General features: G+C 46.0%; 1 protein-coding gene across 2 annotated transcripts in view; it reads left to right on the top strand.

The window, feature by feature from the left end:
* EFHC2 (EF-hand domain containing 2) overlaps positions 1 to 16,746 on the top strand; it is a 200,531-nt gene that overhangs the window by 74,605 nt on the left and 109,180 nt on the right. For both annotated transcript variants that reach the window (XM_053202258.1, XM_053202257.1), the window contains exons 3-4: positions 1,835 to 1,985; positions 14,669 to 14,892. In XM_053202258.1, the coding sequence (XP_053058233.1) occupies positions 1,835 to 1,985; positions 14,669 to 14,892 (375 nt within the window). The remainder of the gene's footprint in view (positions 1 to 1,834; positions 1,986 to 14,668; positions 14,893 to 16,746) is intronic.

Raw genomic sequence — 16,746 nt, 5'->3', positions numbered from 1 at the left:
TAACTGACCACCTTTAGAAGGGTAGATTGCACCTAACAGACTCAGTCGTACATATCATATTGTCCATGTTGGATTACCACACTGTCACATCATATACACAATTAACTTGAGACCGGAGGGAATATTAAAATTGAGCTCTCAAGGAGCACGTGTCCCAGGGCAAGCTTGAAATGGTAGCCTGAATCTCCTGGCCCCTCAGTTGTCCTCAGTGACCACGTCTTCCTCCGTGTGTGATCAGGTTGCCACGTTGAGAGTGATTCCAAGGGTTAAACAGACGTATTGTTCGTACAACATGGCACCTGAGCCTAATAAGGAAGGTATTTCAATGGGCCTTCAGCTGAAGAGGCAGTCATTTGTCTGCTTCATCATGGAAGAAAAATGGGCTGTGTTATACTTACCGAGAGGCCCAGTGTTCCAGAATGGTTAAGGAATTTTCAAGAGCATTTTTGACGATCCCTGATTTTTACAGTAAGTACTATAGAATCCACCTCTCCCACCTGAGTCCCTCTCCAGCACTCCCCTCCCCACGTTGTAGCAGGATGCTCGCACAGAAAGTCGTGACACTGAGGCTTTTCTTTCCAGGAAGCAATTTTGATCTTGCCGGCATGGGCTCAGAGGGTTTGTACCTGAAAGACTGAGCCCTGAATGCCGCGTGGTGTAGCATTTTATGCGTTTTCTACTTCTTTGTCTCCATATATGGGTAACATATAGACATACAGTCTGATTGGCGGGGGCGGGGGGGGGAGGGTCTCACGTTACAGGGTCATGAGGAATGTCATGTACAGACATACAGAGTCGTGAGGAATGTCACGTACGCACATAGCCAGGTTGCCTTCCCTTATCTTGAGGTCTTTTCTCACCACATTCCTTAGGGAGGGGACCCCCGCACCAACACATACACAGTGTAAGATGAGACTGGTTGGCATTGAGCTAGGCTCTTTGAAGTTCCTGGAGAAGTTTAAGGTGGGATTTCCGGTGCACTGTAAGAATTTCACATCTTCCTATTGAAAGAATATTCAGAAAAAATATTAGTTTGTCTACATAGTATTCCCCCCAGCCTTGCCCGTAGGGTACATGTTCCAAGACCCCCAGTGGATGCCTGAAACCACAGTTAGCACTCAACCATATGTAGTGGGTTTTTTTTTTTCCGTGTACACACGTGACATACCTATGATAAAGTTTAATTTGTAAATTAAGCACCGTAAGAGATCAACAACAATACGTAATAATAGAACAATTTTAACAATATACTGTAATAAGTTACACGAACGCGGGCTCTCACAATACCTCATCGTGCTGTACTCGGCCTTCTTACGATGATGCGAGATGGTAAGACGCACGTGATGAGATGAAGTGAGGTGGGCGATGTAGGCATCGTGATGCAGTGGTGGGCTCCCGTTGACCTGAGCACGGGGCGGAAGGAGGATCATCTACCTCTGGACCCAACTGACCGCGGGCCACTGAAACTGCAGAAAGCGAAGCCATGGATACGGTGTGGGGGGCGGGGGTGGGGGGGGGACTACTGTAACTTACATATAGAATCCCACTGCGAAATCTGACAGATAGTACTTCAGCTTATAGCAGAGCTGAATGATGGATTTGTTGCTTGGGTATCGTTTCCTTATCCTAACCAGACAGTGATGAAAATACAGGCTTTGTATATGGTAACCTAGATTGCATATCTGTTCGCAGAGCTGATGTGTGGAATGTCTTGGTGAAACTCTCCACGTTCGCTTTACATCAACAGCAAGTATATAAGCACTAGCCGTATTGACTCTCAGTTTTGATGAAAATTTTCTTGCCATTTCTTAGCTTCTAATTATGATCCCAACAGGTATTATCTTTTGATGCCTATTTAGAAGATGAATTGCCTGATAAAACTCAAGAAAAGTATAGAATAAGACGCTATAAAATCCTCTTCTACCTCGAAGATGACACAATTCAAGTAAATGAACCAGAGGTGAAAAATAGCGGACTGCCTCAAGGTACCTATTGAAAGCAGAGTTACGGTTCTCTGACTTGTAACTCCCACCTTTATATGCTGCCCTTCTCTAGGTTTTTATATATTTTTTTTAATCTTTATTCACTTTTGAGAGACAGAGAGAGACCGAGCATGAGTGGGGGAGGGGCGGGGGGGGGGGGGGACAGAGACTCCGAAGCAGGCCCCAGGCTCCGAGCTGTCAGCACAGAGCCCGACGTGGGGCCCGAACCCACGAACCGCGAGATCGTGACCTGAGCCGAAGTCGGACGCTCGACCGCCTGAGCCACCCAGGTGCCCCACCCCCGTCTCTGGCTTTTTAAAAGGCGCCATATACTGCTTCGGTGTCTGACTTGTTGGTGACTGCGAATATGAACATGCCATTGGCCTGCGGTTATTGATGGTGACTTACTGGCTTTCTACTCCGCCCCCTCCCACCCCCAACCTCAGCATGGGCCCTTTGTCTTGCTCTTGTATGGTATATTAGTTTTCTTTCCCATGCTGCTCCAGTATGAGTAAACCCTCCTGTGTCTTCAGTCTCTTTACTATGATCATATTACTTCTTCACAACACTTTCAAGGAGAAGAGAGGAGACTCGTCCACTGTCGCTTCCAGATTTGTATTCTCTCTTCTTTCTTCCTTTCTCTTTCCTTTAAGTGCTTATCTCATCCTTTGAGAGCCCGCAAGCACCTGTGAGCAGGGGAGGGGCAGAGAGAGAGAGAGAGAGAGAGAGAGAGAGAGAGAGGTGGAGAGAGTCCCGAGTAGTCTCGGCATGGTCAGCGTGGATCCTGATGTGGAGCTTGAACTCCTGAGCCCTGAGATCATGACCTGAGCTGAAATCAAGAGTCAGATGCTTAACCGACTGCGCCCCGCACCACCCCCCCCACGAGGCACCTCTCTCTCTTCTTTCTCGAATTCACAGCCATTTGCTTTAACCACTCTCTCTTCCTCCTCATCCCTGTTAACTACATACTCTGATGGCTCTTCCGCAGAGGGTCGTTGTTCCTTCACCCCTCCCCTCCCCCACGTACCAGTCCTCTTTATCCATACTCCATCTCAGCCAGTTAACTCTGTGATGTGGCCACCAGAGGAGTTAATCCTAAACTGCATTATTAAGAGTAGGGTGGAGATCAAGGGAGGTGACTGATTTCTTCTTGTGCTAGGAGTCCTTCACCTGGGACAGTGCTGAGATCTGGATGCCTTCAGGGGGCAGCAACCACGGTGGTAAAAGGCCTGAAAAGTTGTCATGTGTAAGGCAGAATAGTGAAAAGGGATATTTGTCTGTAAAGGGAAGATTCGGGTGTGCCTGGTGAATTCAGGAATCTGAAGGGCTGCCATGGGGAGGAAGGACGACCTAATTTTCTGTATCCTCAAGGATATGACCTGGGGGGGGGGTCAGAATTCAGGACAGTAAGAATAATAATTTTCTGGCAGAGAGCTGCCAGAGATTGTATGGGATGTTTCTGGAAGAACATGGGGGTCAGGGTCAGGTGTGGGGGTAGAGAGGGGTGTCACGTATTTGGTCCTTGGTATAGATAGGGGGCAGGTCAGGGGTTATTTTTCACTGATAGCTTAGTAGAGGTATGGGAGGGGGTCGTGAGCTTAGTAGAGGTGTGGGAGGGGGTCGTGTGTGTGTGTGTGTGTGTGTGGTGGTGTAGATGACCTTCCAAGACCACTTTGACCCCTCAGGAGCCATGATTCTTTGGTACAACCATCTGTTCTCCACGTAGCAGCCAGAGTGTCACGTGGGGGTATTACCTTGAGGCGGCGCCGTCCTCCAAGAAGTGTGCGTGCGGGCTCTCCCAGAGGCCACGGAGCAAAAGCCTCGTGGACCAGGTTAAAATGCATCATCACGTGACGCGTGGAAACAATTCGAAATGTACAGTGAGACGCGAGGGGGAAAGAAAGGAGTTCAGTTCGCACACGTAGGACGAGGTACGGGTGGCTGGGAGGACCGCTCTGCCTGAATCCGGGGGTAGGCCGTGGTCCCGCCGTCTTTGCTGCGTCAGTCTTGACGACCAGAGTTGAAGTTCAAGTAAGGAGGACCACAGACAGAAGGGACCCTGGGCTCACGGCACACGCTCTATCGGAGAGACCCAGGGAGAAGAGGGCCTGGCCACAGCTGTAGTCATGGGGTTTGTTTGTTTCTCGGCGGAAGGACACCTGGGGCCAGAATGGGTGTCACCAACGAATGAGTGACCAAATTGAGGCCTCGTGAATATTGAGTACTCATGAATATTTACTGATTCTTGTCTATTTGTTGTGTCATGAATATTTAGAGCCCAGGTGCCTCAAATATATTTAATACCTACAGAAAATGAATTATCTCTGGGTCCTTCCATCTCCTCCTTTCTGTGTTTGACACATAACATGCCCTGCTTACCCTTGTTTAACCCATCTTACGAATTTCTGCCTATGTTGAAGAAACTTTGTTCCTTACCAACTACTTATCTGGGCCCGTTGCCTCCCTGTTGATATACCATGATGGGTACTATGGGGAGAAACAGAGAAATTTGGGGACCATGGGTCTCTGAGTATAAGGTCGTGACGGGGCAGTATGCAAAGGATTTTCTTCAGTGTTCATGAGATTGAGGTATTCTTGGCACATAGCTCCATTGCGTCCGGATGATGAACTTGGGGCCAGTCAGCATTGCCAAGAAGTGTTTGTCGAATGCCTGCTCTGTGCCGGGCACTGTGCTGGCTCTCCTGGAGCTAGCAGGTAAGCAGGTTGGAGAGGAAAGGGAATGACTATAACCCAAGAGTTTTGCAGTTGTTCAGGTTAGCAGGTGCTCAGTGTCTAAACCTGGACAATGACAGTAGGAAACAGAAAACACAGGAAAGACCTGAGAGACATTTGGTTGGCAGAGTTGATAGGCATTGACCAACAACTAAATATAGAAAGTGTGGGAGGGGAGTATCTAATGACAGGTGCTTTGTCAAGTCCTTGGTAAAGTACCTCCTTTATCACTATCTCATTTAATCCCCCAACGACCATCTAAAGTAGGTCATTGTCAGCTCTCAGAGGAAAAGAAACAAGGAATTTGCTTCATCTGAATCTTAACAGGTCGCCTCAGAGCTCACTCTGCGGTCGGTCGAAAAGATGGTGATACAGTAGTAAAACCCAGAAGCACGGAGCAGGGAACAACGTTCGGGATAGAGGTAGGGTATCCTTGTTCTGACCGTGAGGCCTTTGAACGTGGTTGGGACATCTGTATGGTGATGCCCGCCGTGTTGGGATGTATTTTCAGGAAGAAAGTCAAGACTGGAGGTGTGGACTGGGAATCGGGGGTGCTCAGATCGTGAACAGAATCAGGCTTATTCTCCCATGTTGGAAGAGAGGCACTGTTGAGGTGGTGGAAAAGGGAAGAAGACTGGATTTAGTGTCTGCACTTTGTTTTACTAGTGGGGGGGGGGAGAAAGGATTAATGTGAGGAGAGGATGTGAGTGGTCCTCGTTATTCTTTGTGCTCTGACAAACTATCCACCCTGGGGTCTTTTGATTTTGAGAATTTGTGCCTAACAGCAAGCCTTTTAGGAAATATGGAAATGCCTTGATGTTTTAAAAAAAGATTCTCTGACTTCCAAAGAAAACTTCTTTTAATGTTTGCTTCTTTATTTATTTAGGGGGAGAGAGAGTGGGAGCAGGAAAGGGGCAGAGAGAGAGAGAGAGAGAGAGAGAGAATCCCAAGCAGGGTTCGAGCTTTCAGTGCAGAGCCCAGAGTGGGGCTCGATCCCATGAACCTGTGAGATGATGGCCTGAGCTGAAATCAGGAGTCGGATGCTTAACCGACTTGAGCCACACAGGCGCTCCTACAGACTTTTATGGTTGGAAATACGACACTTTATGAAGGGACAAGAAGTCTTTAGACTCTTCAGGGTCGTTTTTAACCTATACAAGGCAGTTTTTAAAGATTGACAATAATGTATTAGAAAATGTTGGAAGAATTAGTTCAGAACAGAAAGCAAATTCACAACTTTTTTTTTCAATATATGAAATTTATTGTCAAATTGGTTTCCATACAACACCCAGTGCTCATCCCAAAAGATGCCCTCTTCAATACCCATCACTCACCCACCCCACCCTCCCACCCCCCATCAACCCTCAGTTTGTTCTCAGTTTTTAAGAGTCTCTTATGCTTTGGCTCTCTTCCACTCTAACCTCTTTTTTTTTTCCTTCCCCTCCCCCATGGGTTTCTGTTAAGTTTCTCAGGATCCACATAAGAGTGAAAACATATGGTATCTGTCTTTCTCTGTATGGCTTATTTCACTTAGCATCACACTCTCCAGTTCCATCCACGTTGGTACAAAGGGCCATATTTCGTTCTTTCTCATTGCCATGTAGTACTCCATTGTGTATATAAACCACAATGTCTTTATCCATTCGTCAGTTGATGGACATGTAGGCTCTTTCCATAATTTGGCTATTGTTGAGAGTGCTGCTATAAACATTGGGGTACAAGTGCCCCTATGCATCAGTACTCCTGTATCCCTTGGGTAAATTCCTAGCAGTGCTACGGCTGGGTCATAGGGTAGATCTATTTTTAATTTTTTGAGGAACCTCCACACTGTTTTCCAGAGTGGCTGCACCAGTTTGCATTCCCACCAACAGTGCAAGAGGGTTCCCATTTCTCCACATCCTCTCCAGCATCTATAGTCTCCTGATTTGTTCATTTTGGCCACTCTGACTGGCGTGAGGTGATATCTGAGTGTGGTTTTGATTTGTATTTCCCTGATGAGGAGCAATGTTGAGCATCTTTTCATGTGCCTGTTGGCCATCCGGATGTCTTTAGAGAAGTGTCTGTTCATGTTTTCTGCCCATTTCTTCACTGGGTTATTTGTTTTTCGGGTGTGGAGTTCGGTGAGCTCTTTATGGATTTTGGATACTAGCCCTTTGTCCTATGTGTCATTTGCAAATATCTTTTCCCATTCCGTTGGTTGCCTTTTAGTTTTGTTGGTTGTTTCCTTTGCTGCAAATTCACAACTTTTAAATTCTATGAACATCTGTTTTACCTGTGTGTTTGTAAGCGATGGTATTGCCTTAGTCAAAAAATATTTTCTTATATTTTTATACTAATATTTATATTTATAAACACTTATTTTATAGTCACTTGAATGCTTTACTCCAACATTCCCTAACTAAGCTTTTTGCCTGTTTTTGATTACCTTCCCCACGTGACATCAAATTTATACACATGATAGACTGGGGATCACAGGATATCCTGAACCTTCATCAGTGCATTGTTTTTATTTTTTTTTAAAGGTCATTGATTTATTTTGAGAGGGGGGGGGTTGGGGGGGGAGAGAGAGAATCCCCAGCAGGCTCCGCACCACCAGCAGAGCCCAACATGGGGCTCGAACCCATGAACCGTGAGTTCATACCCGAGCCGAAGTCAGACGCCCAACCGACTGAGCCACCCAGGTGCCCCTGTGCATTGTTTTATTGTTATTCCTGTAGCTCACTGCCCCGTCTAGTGAGTCTTTGGTTTTATTAAACTATCCAAGAAGAAAAATGAAAGGTAACCTCTATGAGGGTCTTGGAAAGGCTTTTATTAAGACTTCTCGATTCTCTCAGCCTCTTGATTTCAAATCGAAGCGCACAAGCAGATTGCAGAGGCAAACCGATGTTAGTCATAATGATGTATTTGAACATTATTAGGGAAGTCGGGGGCAGTGTTATTCATAAAGACCCGGGGCGGGGCTGGGGGGGTGGGGAACAACTCTGAGTAAAAGGCGACTTGTAAAGTCTCTTGAAAATTTCGGAATTTCTGATTGGCTCTTCCTGATCAGGACGTTTTCTCCGAGGGAAGACACAGCTCAGGAGGTACACACGGAATACGTGGTCATCGCGATCCGTAACAAGACTGAGTTTGTCAACATCGATTCCTGGCAGGCTCTAGCAAGCACCGTGGAAAGCAAACACGAACCAGCCACTCCATCATCAAGCTCTGTTTGGCAAGAAACCAGTCTGTCTGGAAACATTTAATACGATGATTCCAGTTCAGGAAGGTCCGTTTGGACAGAGGCTCCTTGGGGAAAAAATCACGTAAACATCTTCTTTGGGCTTTCCAAAGTTAAACGGGGAAAAAGAGCAAACAAGCTTTGTGAGTCAGCGGCTCAGATCTCAGTGGGACGGGGTAGGTGGCGTTTCTTTCAATTGTATCTTGACTAGTTTGGGACTGCTTTTCATGTACCTGTGGGCCCCAGAAAGGGGCTAGGGGTCCTATTTAGGTGACGCCCACTGATGGTATTCCTGTGACTTCCATAGGGCATCTACATTTTCCAAATGAAACGGGAGGTCAAACGCTTTCCTTCTTTTGTGGAGCCGACCACTGAAATGAGCACACGTAGGGGCACCTGGGTGGTTCGGTCGGTTAAGCGTCCAACTCCTGATTCCAGCTCAGGTCATGATCTCAGTTTCGTAGGTTCCAGCCCCACGTCGGGCTCTGTGCTGACAGCTCAGAGCCTGCTTGGGATTCTCTCCCTCTCCTTCTCTCTCTGCCCCTCCTCCACTCATGCTGTCTCTCTCTCAAAATAAGTAAATAAAATTAAAAAAAATGAGCACACCTGGATGAATTGGCCTCCCCCTTCAGTTGCCTCTCCTGTCATGTGATTTTTTTTTTTTTTTCGGGAGGGGGGAGTTTGGAATAAGCCAGAAACAAGAGAGGCACGATGCCAAACTAGGCATTCAGTTACACACAGCTTCTAATCAGAACAACGTATTTGTAACGTTCACGAATCCATGCTGGCAGAGAGGTCGACCTGTGGTATAAGTCACGTCACTGTCACACCTCAAGGCTTGCTTTTATTTCTTGCCAGGACATCACTCTCTTCTTGGTTAGACGTGCCATATGTATAGAGTTTGTTGCTGTTCTGTTGGAATGTGGTTAAAACAATGTTACACCAAGCCAAGAATGTCAAGAGGTTAATCCCAGTAGTTTGACTTCCAATTGTCTAAGAGAATCATTGTTTGTCGGCCACTCCTGAGTCCAAACTAACCTATGGTAAAGAAAGGCTAATGATTAGAAAGGTACCATAATTTTCTGGTGAGGTCTATGCCAGCTGTTCTCAGCTGAGAGCGCTCATCAGAATCTCCTGGCCCTCTCCAAGAATTTCTGATTGTGTAGACCGGGGGGCAGGTCAAGAACCGGCTTCCATTTCTTAGCGTGTCCTTGGTTAAGAACACTGATTGCTGGGATGCCTGGGTGGCTCAGTCGGTTAAGCGTCCGGCTTCGGCTCAGGTCATGATCTCCGGGTTGGTGAGTTTGAGCCCCACGTCCGGCTCGCTGCTGTCAGCGTGGAGCCCATTTAGGATCCTCTGTCCCTCCTTTCTGTCCCGCTCCCCCCCCCCCAACTCTTGTGTGCTCTCTCTCTCAAAAGTGAATAGACATGGAAAAAAAAAACTGATTTCCACTAGTGACTTGTTTCACCCTTCAACATAATACTTTCTCTTATATATTTTTTTATACTGTAGGATAATCTAATCAAATGTAATCGCAAAATATTACATTCATATGTCATTCATTGACGTTGGGCATATAGCCCATCTAAGTACTGCCTCCCGTAAAGTGGAGGACGGATGGTGGTAAGGTTGCCAGATAAAATACAAGATGCTTAATGAAATTTGAATTTCAGATAAGCAATAAAGTTTTTAGTGTGTCCCAACTATTGCCTGGGACCTACCTGTACTAAAATTATTCACTGTTTATCTAGAATTCCTATTTAATTAGGCATCCTATATTTCAGTGTGCCGACTAAATCTGGCAACCCCAGAGGGTAGACCTTGGGGAAGGGGTTGCCATTGAGTGGAACAGAGTAGAATTTAAGAGTGGAGGTAAGTCATTGACCTGTGAAGACAGGTGTTTGGTGCATGGGGGCTGCTCAATAAATATCTGTTGAAGAAACAAAGGAGAGGAAGGAGGAGAGGTAAAACGAAAGGCCAAGTGGTAGACAACGTCCATAACGGAATGCAGGCATCAGAAATGGTACTTTGAGGGATCAGAAGAGGAAACGCCAGTATCCACTAGAGAAGACGTTTGAGTGGTACCTCCCAAGCTTCTCCAGATAAAGATGAAAGATGAAGGTATATTAGCCAAAAGGGACAGCATGAGATCAAGAGGTGGGAGAGTGGTAGGGATGGGGTTGGGAAGGTACTTGGGAGCCGATCCTGGGGTGTGTAAGGAAAACTAGGAGAGGGGGCAATAATCTAAGGGGACATTAGAGCACCTGTCATGCTAGTGTTTGGGGCTCATTTGGTGGCTAGGGGGGACATGCATAGGATCATTTTTTTTTAAAGTTTATTTTGAGGGAGAGAGAGCGAGCAGGGGAGGGGCAGAGAAAGAGGGAGCATCTCAGGCAGGCTCCACGCTGTCAGCACAGAGCCCGACGCAGGGCCCGATCCCACAAACTGTGAGATCACGACCTGAGCCAAAATCAAGGGTCGGACGCTTAACCAACTGAGCCACCCAGGTGCCCCAGTATTGTTATGATCAGAGGCAAGGAATTTTCTTTTCTTGAAAAAAAAATTTTTTAATGTTTATTTTTGAGTGAGAGCAAGAGCGAGAGAGAGAGAGAGAGAGAGAGACTAGAGTGCGAGCGGGGGAGGGGCAGAGAGAGAGGGAGACACAGAATCCGAAGCAGGCTCCAGGCTCTGAGGCGTCAGTACAGAGCCTGGTGCAGGGCTCAAACTCACGAGCTGTGAGATCATGACCTGAGCCGAAGTCGGACGCTTAACCAACTGAGCCACCCGGGCACCCCCTGGAGTTTTTGTATTCTTTTGCTACAAGACAGGTGTCAGACTATCTGTATATTAAAAAAAAAAAAAAGTGATTCTTATAACACCAAAACGCCAAAGAAGGACATTTTGTAAAAATCAAAACGGAACAGTCATTTTAGCGGAGGAATAATCGTGAACATAAGAGAAGATACTCTGTTGTGTCTGAGCACACTGAAGGGTCTTAACATTTTTAGGTTACAAACTTAGTTGACACAGCGACAGGTGGCAATTCCGGTTGAATATTCATTCACCTAAGAAATCCCTGTCTCTAGACTCAGATGTATCCTAGGTGTGCGGTGTTACTAAAACGAACTAAACCTACCGAAAATTTAGAGGTAAGAGGTGGTAGTCTCAATTCTGGAAGGTGAATGTCTAAAAACTAAATTTAGTGGTATGACCAAAGATCTAAAGCAAGTCCCAAGGGGGTGAAATGAAAATGCGTTAAACATAAATGGATATGTCATCATTTTGATCTAAAGCACAGGGAAATGTTGGAAAGTTAAAGCTTGCAGAGCATCATCAGATAGCCAGGGTCTTTAAAAAGGAAGAGAGAGAGAAAATATGACGATCAGGAGGAGCTTAAAAGCAGGCACCCAATGCGCAGACATCTGCCCAAATTGTCTTTATGGGGCAGTCAAGAAGGCAAACGTTTAAAAATGTAAAGGGTAGAGGTGGTCCTTCCGTTCTTGTTTTTCCAGTTTTAGAGCATTCTTTTTTACTTCTATACTTTGATCTCATGGTTCATGTGAAATTTCTATTTCTTGTTCTGGAATGCCATCCTGCCCATTTCTTTGGCATTCCAGAACAGATTCTTGCTGGTGGGGTTTCTGCCATTTAGCATGGAGGACTATAAACACACACAGAATACCAAGAAATAGAAATTTCGATCCCCGAACGACACAGTTGAGGGATACCACGAATATATTATTGAAAGCTCTCAGGTGCAACTGTCCATTTCAAATGGCCCACATACTTGTTTTCTAATTAACGTGGAATTGTGACTTTGGATTTCAAAACTATTTATTTATTTACTTACCTTGAGAGAGGGAGAAACAGAGCGAGCGAGCAAGCAGGAGAGGGGCACAGGGGGAGGGAGACAGAGAATCCCAAACAGGCTTCGCGCTGTCAGTGCACAGCCCGACACGGGGGCTCGAACACAGGAACCATGAGATCACGACCTCAGCCGAAACCCAGAGTCGGAGGCTCAACCGACTGAGCCACCCAGGCGCCGCATGGCTCTGGATTTCTTGTTATTGAAAAGTTTCCTATTGAGTGTTAGGCCTGCCTTCTCTTTCCAACCCACGAATGGTCAAGGCTTTTCTTTGTTACCTCAAAGAGCTTCTCTGGCCTCTTGGGCATGCCCTGTGGAGGAGACGTGGGAGCACAGGTAAGGAAATGTTGGAGTCTGGGAGGGTGTGGGGGCAGCTAATGCAGGGGTGGTGCCCCCTCCCCCGTCCCCCCAGAGGGGGGCGTTGGTGCAGCAGGCAAGTGGGCCCTGTTCAGAAAATTGCTTTTGGAGAATTAAGAGAGGCCGTTCTTTTGCAAGAGCGACTCCATCTTGTCGCTCTCCTTTTTCTGGTGGCCGGCAGCAATTCTCCCAGTTTCTAGCCCGTTTCGTTGTTGTTTGCAGTTGGTGTGTGTGCTCTGAGAGCGAGCGAGAGCACTCGTGCGCCCACGTGGGAGTTGGGGAGCTTGCGGAGAGAGAGAATCCCAGGCACCCTCCACGTGGTCAGCGCGGAGCCCGATGCGGGGCTGGAACTCACAAACCTCGAGATCCTGACCTGAGCCGACATCAAGAGGTGGATGCTTAACCTTGATTGAGCCACCCAGGCGCCCCCCACCCCCAACCCGTTTTGCCTAGAACACTCCCTCCTCTCCTTCACTTACGTAATCTGTGGCTAGTGTTCAGTGAGATGTGGTTGAGCGCAAACCATGGAAAGGGCTGGTATCTCCTTAGAGCTTGGAACCCCGGGTTTCGAGATCTTTTTCTGCCATTTGTTAGGGTGTGACCCTCGGGCACGTCACTCGGCCGCGCGGAACCTTGACTTTCTTATCCATACGCCGGATTCTTCTGTCTCGTGCATTATCAGCCTCGTGGGACCAGTGAAGATTAAATGAGAAAATGTATATGAAGGGATATGCTAGGGCCGTGATGTTGATTCTGATTATTACTATTTAAAAGCTCTGTAGGCGGGCTGGTTCTTTCCACCTAGAGAAATAGAGCATTCCTATTCGAAGTCTTACCGAACAGAAATGAGCATAACCTGCTTATTTGAATTTTTATAATGAAGTCCAAATGCAAGATAGATGGAATTTCTGAAGAAGCTCCTGGCCACCGAATAAATTTTATGTGTCTTAAAAACTGTCACAATATAAGTATTTTTAAAGCGATATATGATGGCTTCTGAAAATACCTGAAATGCCCATGCTTTTATAGATGTTTCAGTATGCAATTTGTTCTCACTGTCTGATCTTGAATGATCAAATAATTTGCATACTGTTTTCAGTGGCATGAATTAAAGGCTAATTGAAGTGTAATTTTTTTGCAGTAAAATGATATCATCTTTTATGTAGTACATTTAAAGATATTCTAGGCCAGTTCTAATTTTATAGTTTTATTATTTTAATTTAATGTACCAAGTAATTAAAAATTGCTACAAAGAAAAGAAGATGAAAATCATTTTAGTTAATTTCCCCTTACCAGTGTGAAAAGATGATTAGTAGAATAATGGAACAGAGCTTGACACAGTTCCTGGCACATAAAGATATTCATGAAACGTTCCATAGTGAATAGGAATGAATAATTTCCGAGTACTTCTAGACTTTGGGAAAAGGTGCCGTTCTCAGTGCTATAGAAAATACGAAGAAGCTTGCTTGCCATCTTTATACTAAAATACTTCCTTCCCTACAGAGGTCACCCAAGCCGCTTTTACTTCAACCGTCAGACCCTCAGCTTGCTCTGCTCACCTCTTTCTCTCTTTCTGCTCGTGGAGTAGATTCTCAGGCCAGAGTCAGTCACAGATGTTGAGAGGCCGTTCTCCACGGTATCTCACGAGCAGAGACGTTGCCTGCTCTTTGTTCTGGACTCTCTTCCAGGATGTTTACATGGCAGACAGCTTTGGAAGACAAAGGTAGTCTCTCCCTCTGGAGCAAAGGGCGGGTCTGCTCGCAGCCTTGGAAGATAGAGTGGTGTCTCCTTCCAGAACATGCTTACCGCCCAGTCTAATACAGGTGGTATCTCCCTGTGATGCTTATTGTCTGTTATAAAAGATTTAGGTTCTCTAAGCTTAGGGTTTCCTCTCCTGTCGTGTAACCCCCTGCGTGGGCAGGAGTTACGTGGTCCTTGTTGTGTCATCCTGTGGGAAGCGAGGCTCAGGAAGCAAACCCTTTTACCGCCAGTGGCTAACCACCATTTTGGGCATACTTGGGTATGCTGGGTCTATACTCTCAAGAGGAGGAGCGAATGGGCTAATCATAGTGTTAGAAGTAAAAGATGGGATGTGATCCAGAACCTTTGGCCCAGAGCACCGTCTACAACTACAAAGCCTCTGATAACCATCACTTTGTAGGGGTGGTTGGGAGGAGGTGAACAGAGGCTATCAAACATGGAGGGAGGAGAGCTTGGTAGAGGAAAGAAGATTCCATGAAGCTTGTAGAAGCTGTGAATCATGGTGTTGGCACCTGCCATATTGAAGCTTACTAGTCTGCCTTCCCTAGTCTTTATGGTTTATTAAAGTGCTTCCCTGGTACCACTTAGGCAACTCTAATAGCATGCAAGGCTGGTAAGTGACTGTGGACCTCAGCCCTTTGCCCACTTCCCCATTCTGGGAAAGCATTCAGGGTCGTTACGGAGACGTGCCATGACCTCTTCCTTGTTAGCCATCCGATGAAACGGTTGTACTTTGTTCCACACCATAGGGACTTCTATCCGGCGTCACCGGATTTCTCTCCCACCTCCTGATGAAGATCAGTTTTATACTGTGTATCATTTCAATATCAACATAGACGTTGTCTTTTATGGCCGGACATTCAAGATTTATGATGCTGATACGTTCACAAAAAACTTCTTGAAGAAAATAGGAGTCAAATTAAACCCCCCAGGACGGTGTCCAGAAGATCCTTACATGAAGATACGGAGAGAGGTAAGAGATTGATAACATCCGTGAGTTCTTGTCTTCAGAATGAGAATCCGTAAAGGGGACTCAGTCGAGGATATCTGCGTTCCAGATGCAGATGTGAAAGCACTTTTGGGGTCATGGTCACTGGAGTTATCCTGTTCTCCTTGAGGCTGGAGGGAACTCTGGGTATTGGGCTCAGTGCAGGAAAGTCTTCCCTCACCACCCCTACCCTCGCTTCTCTCCACAGAGAGTCTCCCTTCCCGGTGGTAGGAGTCCAGTGAGCCCATGATTGGCTTTGTGGTCACTGACAGTGTAAGAGTTAGGTCCACTCTTACCCGGCTTACCTTTTCCCGTCTTGGTTGCCTACCTCTGGGAACGTTTTTGCTTCTGTACTATTGATTAAGTGCACCAAACCTTGGGCATGCCATTTTCCTTCTTCCTCAGGACTCCCAGCTCTGCGAATGGTGGCATCAGTTGTGTTCTAGAGGAGTGGGAAGGGCCATGACCCTGAGGTACCCCATTATAAAAGCATGTTTGTCTTCAAAGTCTGATCGCAGTTAGTACAGGGAGGAAAGAACCCAGTGTTCATAGTATTGTTGTCTTTCTAAAGTTGTCTTTTTTTTTTTTAATGATCCCTTGGCCTAAATTATTTTTTCTTCTTCTTCTTCTTCTCCTCCTCCTCCTCCTTCTTCCTCCTCCTCCTCCTCCTTCTCCCTCTCCTCCCTCTCTTCCTTCTCCTTCTTCTTCATTATTATTATTTTTTTTTAATTTTTTTTTTTTTTACAGAAGAATCAGAACACCCAAAAGGGCAAGTGTCAGGTGGAAGGTCAGATACCTTCAACTCAAGTCTTGTGCTTCTTAACCCAGAATTTGATTACGGTCATTTTCTTTCTTTTTCTTTTTTTTTTAATTGAAGTAGGATTAGACGGAGTAAAGTACACTGAAATGAAGTGTACCATGGGATGAGTCTTAACAAATGCTACACCCATGTAACCCACACCCAAATCAAGACCCGGAACACGTCCCTCCTCCCAGCAAGTTCCCTCGTGATGTTTTCCAGTCAGCCACTCTTCCCACCCAGGAACGGATAACCGCACTTCTTTCTGTCCCCGTAGATGCGTTTGATCTCGTTTCTCCTGTTTCTCAAATTTGTAATCAATTGCCCTGCCGAAAGATAGCGTGGAATTTAGAATAAAATTTGCCTTTGGTCCTGCTCTAGTCTCCTGCTAAAAGCCGCGCGCGCGCGCGCGCGGGATCAGTCATCTGTTCCCACCCCCTAGCCCCGGCGGAATTATTCTTTAACGTTCCTGTAGGCACGCAGCCCTCCTGAGATATACATATTGTTGATCCTGGAATATTTAAGGAGAAGTCCTCGTGGCATTATACCTGTGTTTGTTGGTATACAAGCAGATTTAAAGTTTGGGTTTATTTTTATTTTTTTCCAAACACCCTGGGCGCAAGAGCCTAGAACTAGATGAAGCCTTTACAACGAGGAGAACCTGAAAGGACCGGATCCACATGAGTTCCCACCCTTTGCATATGGCTGCGCTCATTCACGAACAGTCGGTATTATATGATAGTGCTTAGGAATGATGATGCGTTGTATTAAATGCAGAGAGCACTGTGCCCCTCCATAGGTTTATGAAGAAAAAAAAAGAAAAATCTTCTGTGCCGGGAATCGAGAATAAATACCAAGAACAGCCAAGAAGGGTTTTAAAGAATTTCCTTAGGTCGGGGAAAATGATTTTAGCATTTATTCCCTCAGGGAGAAAGCTCTTCCATAAATATAGAAATCTGTGGAAAATTAGGAGTTTAATAAGAGGCTTTTATGTTGACTTTAATGCGTTTACTTCTCCAATTGTTGGCTGCCTTCAGACA

Source organism: Acinonyx jubatus, chromosome X, assembly GCF_027475565.1.
Source record: "Acinonyx jubatus isolate Ajub_Pintada_27869175 chromosome X, VMU_Ajub_asm_v1.0, whole genome shotgun sequence".
Taxonomy (NCBI): domain Eukaryota; kingdom Metazoa; phylum Chordata; class Mammalia; order Carnivora; family Felidae; genus Acinonyx; species Acinonyx jubatus.
Note: the sequence above shows the minus strand (reverse complement) of the source record. Positions and strands in the feature narration are given on the sequence as shown.